The 9314-nt window shown below is 34.9% G+C and overlaps 3 protein-coding genes across 3 annotated transcripts; 1 reads left to right on the top strand and 2 right to left on the bottom strand.

Annotated features, from left to right (window-relative positions):
* Window positions 1-995: 995 nt before the first annotated feature.
* On the top strand, window positions 996-2732 carry LOC110616311 (UPF0496 protein At1g20180). The gene is made up of 2 exons (XM_021758698.2): window positions 996-1253; window positions 1401-2732. Exons 1-2 carry the CDS (start codon window positions 1205-1207, stop codon window positions 2480-2482), a joined length of 1131 nt encoding a protein of 376 aa, XP_021614390.1. The 5' UTR covers window positions 996-1204; the 3' UTR covers window positions 2483-2732.
* Window positions 2733-3133: 401 nt separating this feature from the next.
* On the bottom strand, window positions 3134-4722 carry LOC110616106 (peroxidase 64). The gene is made up of 4 exons (XM_021758429.2): window positions 4463-4722; window positions 4180-4368; window positions 3787-3949; window positions 3134-3703 (listed from the first exon to the last, which is right to left on the bottom strand). Exons 1-4 carry the CDS (start codon window positions 4673-4675, stop codon window positions 3306-3308), a joined length of 963 nt encoding a protein of 320 aa, XP_021614121.1. The 5' UTR covers window positions 4676-4722; the 3' UTR covers window positions 3134-3305.
* Window positions 4723-7626: 2904 nt separating this feature from the next.
* Window positions 7627-9060, bottom strand: LOC110615078 (expansin-A11). Its single transcript, XM_021756784.2, has 3 exons — window positions 8826-9060; window positions 8421-8742; window positions 7627-8341 (listed from the first exon to the last, which is right to left on the bottom strand). Exons 1-3 carry the CDS (start codon window positions 8956-8958, stop codon window positions 8035-8037), a joined length of 762 nt encoding a protein of 253 aa, XP_021612476.1. The 5' UTR covers window positions 8959-9060; the 3' UTR covers window positions 7627-8034.
* Between the last annotated feature and the right edge of the window lie 254 nt (window positions 9061-9314).

The raw sequence follows: 9314 nt of genomic DNA, 5'->3' as shown, positions 1-9314 counted from the left end.
ATTTTTAAATAAAAAATTAAAAAATAATATTTTAAATTTATTAAACGAATAATATAATTAATATTTAAAAATATTTGCATTTTGAAACACAATGAAAATATATATACATTACTAAATATTTAAAAAATAAATAAATGAGAGATTTGCATTAATTTAAAATTGATTAAAATTATTTTAAAAATTAACTATAATTATAAAAAAATTAAAAAATTTAAATATGATATTAAAAATTGTGGTTATAATTATAATTAAACGTCAAATTTTAGATTTTTAGAGATTAGTATAATTATACTACATTTAAAATTTTACCATTTAAAATTAAAAATTTTGAATATTACAAGATAACTTCATTGATTAAGGAAAAACTAAAGGAGACAGTTATCTCAATAAGTTGCCTACCTGGATATAATGAATGCAATAATGAATTATGTAGAGCCAAAATAATTAAATATGATTAGGCAACAGATTTTCATTATTTGCATAAAAAAAAAACATTGTCACATAAATGCAATAAATTTTTTTTTAAATGGAAATTGAAAGAATAAAATCTTAAAAATCTCATATTTATTCCAATATACTTGTCATCAGATTAAAACTGTGAGTGTCCTAAATGTAATAATTTTTTTATTTCTTTTTCATTATTAGATCAAACAATTGTATTATAAAATAACATATTAATTAAACATAATAAAAAATATTTATTTATTAATTAAATTTTCAGAGAATATAATTTATTTATTTTTAAATTGGAGATTTGGGAAGTTTAGTGAGGGATGAGATTGAACAGTAATGTTAATGGTTTGAGCGTGAAGTGATAAAAAAATCAGAGAATGTGGTCAGAAATTGTTCCACTAAAAAAGGGGAGGGAGAAGTAATGAAATTAGAATTAATTAAAAGATAATAGCGTAAGAGCAACTTCAAAACCAGATCATCTCTCTGCTAATACTGTTTCTGCAAAGCAAGCTTTGTCTCATGGCATTACACGTAACCTTAATAAAAACACCGTGTCACAGACACAACACTCTCCCTTCTGTCTTAAGCTATTTAGCATTTCAATTTTTCAGGCGCTCCTTATAAGCTCAACTGCCAAATCCTCACCCTATAAAATCTCCATCCACATCGCTCAATCAACGTATTCAATCTCTTCCCGCACCAGAAAAAAGATTTTCTTCACTGTTCTGTGATTTGATTATTATCGTTTCTGATGAAAAAGCTTGCGTGGCCCAAGTTCAAGTCTCCCTTCTCCAGGGCAGGTACTTAATTTCTTCTCCTTCCCATTTTCTTTTTCTGGGTTCCCCACATTTTTACAAGGATTGAATCTTTAAGCTCTTACAGGTTGTTTGATTTTAGTTTTTGATCTTCACATTCCTGATGTTTTATGTTGCTTGCTTTTGTTTCAGGCAGAGCACGAGATGAATGTTCTCGAGCCTTAAGCAACAAGTTAAACGTGAATGAAGAGTACAAGGAAGCTTTCAGGACACAGTCTTACGAAGAATTGTGGAGCAAGATTCATGACCAACTTAGAAGAAAATCCGTTGATGGAGTTGATAAACTCCCCTCTTCTCCATCTGTTCCTTCTTATATCCATCTCGCTGATTATCTCTTTGAGCCAGAGAAGCAACAAACGTTAACGGAAATGACACAAAGCATGAAGTTCCATCGCTTTCTGATAGATTATTTTGAAGCCAGCTTGGATGCATGTAATCTTTGTGATTTGCTGCTTCGTAGCATCCATCAAACTCGTGTTAATTACCGAAGAATTGAAAGGGTAATCAAGTTAAGTAAAAGGGTAAAGGATTCTGCAGATTACACAGATAAATTTTATGGAAAATTATTGGGAGAGCTTTCTGCATATGCAATGCTCAGAAATCCTTTATCATTCGTCGCCCCATTACAATTCCGAGATGTTCATGATAACAACCTGGTATTGCTCCATAGAATGACTTCAGAGCTGAGAAAGATCAGAAGGAAAGCAAAATTTAACAGAATCTACAAGAAGGTTGGCGGATATTGTCTTGTGATTTCACATACTGCGATCTTAATTGCAATGCTAGTGATTGCAGTTCATGGGATAGTTGGCATTGTAGCAGCACCAGGACTTGTGGCTTGCTTATTGTGTTTGTTCAGAAAGAAAATGAAGTTGTTTCAAGGAGGGATGAAGACAAGTTTGCTTGAAAAACTGTGTGCACAGCTTGATGTAGCAGCTAAAGGAACTTTTATAATGATCAATGATTTTGATACAGTGGGTAGGTTAGTGAGGAGTTTATATGAAGAGCTAGAACACAAGAAGGCTCTTGCTGATATGTGTGTTGTGAGTGGAAATACTGAGCTAGTGAAGGAAGTTGTTAAAGAGTTTCATTTGCATGATTCTAATTATCAGGAGCAGATGGATGAGCTTGAAGAACATATTTATCTCTGTTTTCATACTATAAACAGATCCAGAAGGCTTGTTATTCAAGAGATAATGGTTGCACAAAAATAATGCTGTTGATAATCATACATCTTTTGTTTTTTTAGCAAAAAATTCTTGGGAAGACTAGACAATAAATGGGCTTGGGAATCTTCAGACAGAGGATGTTCTTTTCCTTGGTGGGTGGCTCAGTGCTTAGCCTGAGTAGTTTTGTTTCAATTATTGCCAAAACAAAATGGCATTTTCAGTGCCAAATTAGTAATTTGTTATAGAACCCAATATTGCATTTGTACATAAAACTTTTTTAGAAAAGAAATTTATAATCCTGTTTAAAATTTTTCCCAGTCTCCCCTCTTTAGTTTCTAATCCCCCCCCCCCCCCCCCTATTTGGGTGTCTGATTGACGTTGGAGGATAAAATCACATATTTGCTCAAGGCTTATGCATAGTGAGCATTAACCAAGAAAACAGAGTAAATCTATAACCGGAGAAAAATACGAAGAGCTTATGCAACTTTTCTTCATCAACTGGCTCTTGTTCGAATTCAATCACTGGGTACCTGTTTTGGTTCTTGTTTCTGGTCTATCTTACCTTGTAGTGAGGTTTCTTGAACGTTTGATTCTTGGTTGTTCACTGAATTGAAGTCCAAAACAGACGAAGATTAGGTGAGTCTTCCTGTTCCCGACGGCTGTGGTGTTGCCCTGTTATGGGTTTCTTAGCTTGAACTCGCAGAAAAAAACAGAACAATTTCACTGTCAGATTTCAATCAATCAATCACAATCACAGAAGAAACAATGTAACAATTGTGTGGCCGTCCACTTCGACGGCCGGAAACTCCACAAACTCAAAGAAATTACAGACACTAGCTAGAATTCTTTCATGCAAAACAAACATCACCTAATTAACTACTTTACAATCTAGCCTAATCTCTTGTCCACCACCACTTATACTACTCATCTTGATCATGGACTTCACAAAGGCCTTCTCAAACTCTTGCTGGGAGCTCGCAAACTTGGAAACTAAAGCGCTGGTTTTTGGGGTTGTGAGTAGGGATTGATCCGAAGAGAAAAGGCTCTTGCCTTGGAGAAGTAGCTTGTAGTAAGCGTTGTCGAATATTGTCGTCGATGAATCCAACGTAGCACCAGCATTTTTAACCTTGTTGTGCATGGGACATGCATTCCTTAAACTCGCTGCAAATGATGGGTTCAATGTCGGGTCGATGTCAAGACTGGAATTGAAGTTGTGGATTCTGTTCTGGAAGGAAGAACAGTGGGAGAATCCAAGACTGTGACCCCCTACACACATGTAAATTTTTTTTTTCCCTTTTAATGTATCTTCTCATTATGCAATGGTTAATTAAGTTTATTGCTGAAGTTACCTGAGAGAGCCACTAGATCTTCCAACGAAAGTCCTCTCTGAGAGAAGCTTTGCTGTAATTGAGAAATGTTAAAGTTGGGACCCGGCAATTGCCTGGTGTCACTTGCCTTTGAAATTCTTCCATCCTTTCTTCCTTTGGGCACATCCCAATTGGGACCTCCAGACTGTTACACAAGGCCAAACCAAAATGGGACCATTACAAAGGTTGTCATAAACAAATATAGAACATTCCAACAAGTCAAAAATACTAATGCAGTGGAAATTCTTAGGTCGACTTGGTCTATTATAGATCTTCGCATCTTTTTTTTTTTTTTTCATAAAAATTCACTTATTTGTATTTGGTTGGACCAAATTCAGATAAGTATTATCTCCTAATACTAGTGTTGGAACTAACCAAAGCGATAGCGTCCCTGGCAGCTAGAGCCAAAATATCAGCACAGGAAACCAAGCCAGGGCATTCAGCTTCCACTGCTTTCTTTGCATTATCAATAACATAAAAAGCATGCAATGAAATGTTAGGAGGCCCATCTTTCTCTGCCTTGTTCTTTCCTTCCGATTCCAGGAGCACAGAACCATCACAACCCTTAACAATATATGTATAAACTCGTAAGAATTTGCATGAAACTACTGTCAACTTTCAAGAACTTTAGAAACAAAATGGTAAAACAATTATATACTCTAATAAAACAGTCATGAAAATGCATCCGAAGCAGTGCAGCCGGAACTGTTTTATCATTCATCATAGCTTTTTTAACGGCACTAGTAACAGTGGACTCGAGCTGAGGGCAGGTGTGGTCATAGTAGTTGAAGCTGAGTGCACCCACAGGAGAAGCCATGGGAAAAATCACAAGGGCCAGCACAAGAGCAAGAGCCACAAAGGCAGCTGCCATATTAGTTAGTCTAAAATTTTGAATCAAACTGAGGCTTAATTATCTGCAAGATTCAAGATATGCATTTATAGAACATGTTAAGGATGGAGATAGAGTTAGAGAGATTGGATTAGTTAGGGCTGTGGATGCGGTTGTTAGAACATTTGGTGATCAAGAATGTAAGTGGAGTAGCATTGAAGCATGCACATAAAAAGACAAGCCATGCATCACTTGTATTATTTTAGTGAAAAGCAATGTTCATTTTGGTTGTTATCTTGATTAGGTATAGCCATTGGTGTAGAAGTGGGGTGCGCAGTATTCGGTTCAAACTGAAAAAATCGACCGAATCGAATCGATTTGAAAATTTAGTTTGGTTTTTTATACATTTCGCTTTGGTTTTTAATTTCAGAAATTTCGGTTATTTCGGTTCGGTTCGGTTTTGATCAGAAAAAAACCGAAAAAATCGAACCGATTAGTGATAATAATATATTTTTTCAATAATATAGAGAAATTAAATCATATCAAAATTAAAATATTTTAATTAAATTTTAAAATATTAAAAATAAAGTGTAAAAAATAAAAAAATTATTAAAAATCGAAACCGATCAAACCGAACCGAATCGAACCGAATCAGACCGGTTTGGTTCGATTCGGTTTCTGACTAAAATCGATTCTGTTCGGTTTTCATAAACACTAAAATTTTGGTTTTCGGTTTATTCGGTTCGGTTCGATTTTAAACCGAACTGACCGAATGCTCACCCTACCTGTTCTGGTTCATTGGTTTAAAAAAACTAGCTAAAACAAGTTGTTCCAAATTCTAGTTTCGCTTCGATTTCGATCAAATTTAATAATTAAAATTTTTTAAAAAGAAATAAATACTTTCAAATTGAATTAAATCAGAGTAAATTAATCAATTTCAATTTGATTCTAATTTAAATTTCTATTAAGTTAAACTTTTTTATTTCGAAACAAATTAAATCGATTTAATATAAATTTTAAATTAGTACTAAATTATGGCCATCCGTGCTGATCTTCACAAGAGTGCATAGTTTATTTGATTTACAAATAGAAATATTTTGTGTTAGGATGTAACAAAAGAATTCTAGGATTACTATCATGATGGAAGCACTTGAAGTTAAAATGAGATTTAATTTTTCGCATATTAGAGTTATGTTTCGAGTGGAGAGATCTCAAGTTTAAACACCAATCAAAATTAGAGATATGTTTCGAGTCGAGAGATCTCGAATTTAAACACCAATTGAAGTAAATTAAATTGAAAAAATTATAAAAAGGGGAGGTGGAATCAGCCGCAGCTTGGACTAATTTGTTTAAGCCTGATTAAAAATGAAGCAACACAAAAAAGCTTTGAAAGAATATGTTTGGTAGATGAGGTTGAACTAATAAAGGTTTTCTACCATAATTTTAAGTTTGGTCAAGCTCTTTCCAGCTTCCATTTTAATTAGGTAGAATACAAATTTTCTTAAAGTAAAATAATGGGTGTCAACATGAAAAAAATATTATTTAATCTTTATATTCTAATGAAAATAACTACTATAATCCCTTATATTTAGAAAAAAACATTAAATAATCTCAATTTTTTCAAATTGTTAACTTTTTTTTTTAAAAAAAATTCAAACTATTAACTAATTAATCCCTCTTATATTTAAGCTAATATAAAATAATTAAAATACTTATTTGTAATTAATTTATGCAATTTTAAAATTATAATTTTATTTTAAAATTAAAAGATACTGATATATTAATAAAAATCATGAGCTATATGGGCAGACTCATTTGCAGTTTTTCTAATACACAGATATAACATTTTCCTGATTGAATAACAATAATAAATTAACAAATAAAATAAGAATATAGACACCAAATCTGGTCAGAACTCAGAAGTATGTCTGATGCAGCCCGAGGATGAGAAATTCAGAGAGAGTTCAGTGATCAGTTAACATGAAGTGGACTTATATGAAAAAGAAAATTAAGTAAATGGGGATTGATCTCTCATCTCTGTCAGGATGGGCTTCAACATTTTCATTGAAACTTGTGGCCTGCCTTTGCTACTGCACTGGAATCATAAAAAAAGCACAAGGCCAGTCATTGTTCGGCGGGCACTGAAGGGAATTTTGTTTTTAAAGGATGAGAACAAGACCCTGGGAACTCACAATTGAATGCACTATTTTTTTTTTTCCCAACAAAAACACAGCACCTGAGGATCTTCTCTGATAAATTATTGCATTATACTTTATCCATCTACCTCCATTTTCATAGAGAGAAACATAGACTATCGAATTCCGGTGGTTGCTATTGCCTAGTTTTCTTGAGTGGTTTGGTTTTGTTTTCCTCTGCCTTCGGACAGGAGAAAGTTTATAGTGTCTTTTTATAGTTTTGTTGCCTCATCTCTCTTATTTTTCCTTTGCCATTGATGGACATGGTGGCGATTTTGTTTGTTGTGTTGTTGTTTTTTGCTTTTTTTGCTTTTTTTGTTTTTCAGGTCTTCAACCCTTATTAGGGAGGGATTTCTGTGACCTGAGTTTGGGGTTACTCTAATTTTGCCTTTCTGAGGGCCTGTGTGACGTTAGCATTTCGAAACCGCACCGTTCTATGACTATCACTTCTGAAAGCTATTGTCAGGACTTCAACTGTGCCACGTTTCCGCCCTGGATGTGCTACTTTTTGGTTGTCTAGAATAATTCTTATTTTTGTTTCACCATGAATCTTTTCTGTTTTTGCTTTTTGCTGCTAGGTTTTCTGTTTATCTTTTTTCTTTTTTGGATAAAGCTGCATTTATACTAGCCGTCGTGGCGGTTTTGCACTGCTCTCAACGATTATGGTGGTGGGTCTGTGATTGTGTGGTTGGTTTGGGTGGTTTAGTTAGTTTGCTTATATGATTTGGGATTTTTGCATTCTTTGAGCTTTTTGCTTTCTATCATATAGATCCTCTTCTTGCTTTTACTCTCTAAATCTTGGAAATGCAATCAAAAAATAATAATAATAACCTTAACAACCATTCATTTTACAAGCACATAAAGGGTAGATTTTTTTTAAACAATATAATAATAATAATCATATTACAAAGCTAATGGAAATCAATTCTAAGAATGCTTAAGCAGCAATTTCATTGCGCTTCTTATTCTGCAGCAAACTCCGAAAATTCTCACCAAATATTGTGTATCAAGCTCTGCACTTTCTGGGTTTTGAAAGGCACAAAAGCTTAGCAGAGCAGTAGCCTTAGAGTTCATGGCTCATTGATTGCTCCAGAGCCAGAGCTGAATTGAGAAACAGAAAACAAACTGGCGGGCTGCTCTAGTAAAATTATAAGCACGCCTCTGCCAAATCAAACCCTGAACTCCAAAGCTTCTGATGATTTGATTTTAAAATTGTACTGGGCTTGAAAAACTCTGCCCAAATGCCCAATTGGCTGGAACAATGTCTGGGAACAATCTGGTCTCCCCATCAGTAGTTGTGACCCTAAAAGACAAAGATTGCCCATTGAGATATGCGTTAGACTGCCAATTAGCTCCCCAGTTTCTTGACATTGACATCCACCCTGTTTTTGAGCCTTTAATATCCACAGCCTGAATTGATCCAGCCCCTGCCACATTGCTTATCAACACAAGCTCGAAGTAATCTCTTCCATTGACGGTGAATCTAACTCCGCCATGTTTCTTGCATGGAACCCTGCACAGATAAGCTCCACAGCATTAGATTTGCTCATTTGTCATGCATGAAATAGTTGAAAAGAAGAAAAAGTTGGTACCTTTGGAACAAAACAGGGACGATCCCTCCTCTGTAAATGCCAATTTTTTCCCAAGCTGGCTGAGCCATGTCGAAATGCTGGAGGGGAGGATTGCACCAGCCTCCATTGTTGTTTGGGAGAGCAAAATTAGGTGGGCAGAAATTTGTTGCAGTAATCGTCACAGATCTGCCTTTAATACACCATCTGGGATCAGCTTGATAATCACATATGATCTTGTAGCACTGTCCACAAGAAGCTCCATCGTTGAATAAAGCAGTGCTTAAAGCAGCAGTTCTGGTTCCATACCCAGTTGCATACAAGTTACCATATCCACAAGCTCCACCTGCAGCCAAACAATCATGTTAGCTTAATCATTCCCTGAAACTGTGAAGAACCCAGAAAAATTCAAGTGGAATTGCTGCATACCCATGGTTCCTGAAGCATCACTTCCTCCATAAAAGGTTGCATGGCCTTTGGTCCACCCAGAAGGAGTGAAGGCAGCAACGTTAATGGCTAAGAAACAGAGCAAGATTGGCAATGAAAGGACCAGCTTTGCCATTTTTCTCAGCAAGATGAATGTGAAGACAATGGAGAATGGAAGGTGAATATTGGAGATGTGTATTTACATTTATTGGCATTTGAAAGCACAGAAGTGGCTCTATAAATAAGGGACCAGACTTGGTTTTAATACAAGAAACCTCGCATGTGGACTCTGCAAGAAGAAAGAAACATGGAAACCAATTGTATTTTATTTTTTTATTGAATTATCATCTGCAAGACTCTGTAGAATTCTGACGCTCATTCAATTATTCCCACGTTCTCTTATCCTGGCATTGCAATTTGCATTCTCCACATGGTCTTCACCAACAGAGAGACGTGAAAACTTGAAAAACCCATTAATGACCAACTTGATTA

The sequence above is a fragment of the Manihot esculenta genome, chromosome 5, assembly GCF_001659605.2.
Source record: "Manihot esculenta cultivar AM560-2 chromosome 5, M.esculenta_v8, whole genome shotgun sequence".
Lineage (NCBI taxonomy): Eukaryota > Viridiplantae > Streptophyta > Magnoliopsida > Malpighiales > Euphorbiaceae > Manihot > Manihot esculenta.
This window is presented reverse-complemented; position numbering and strand designations above follow the sequence as displayed.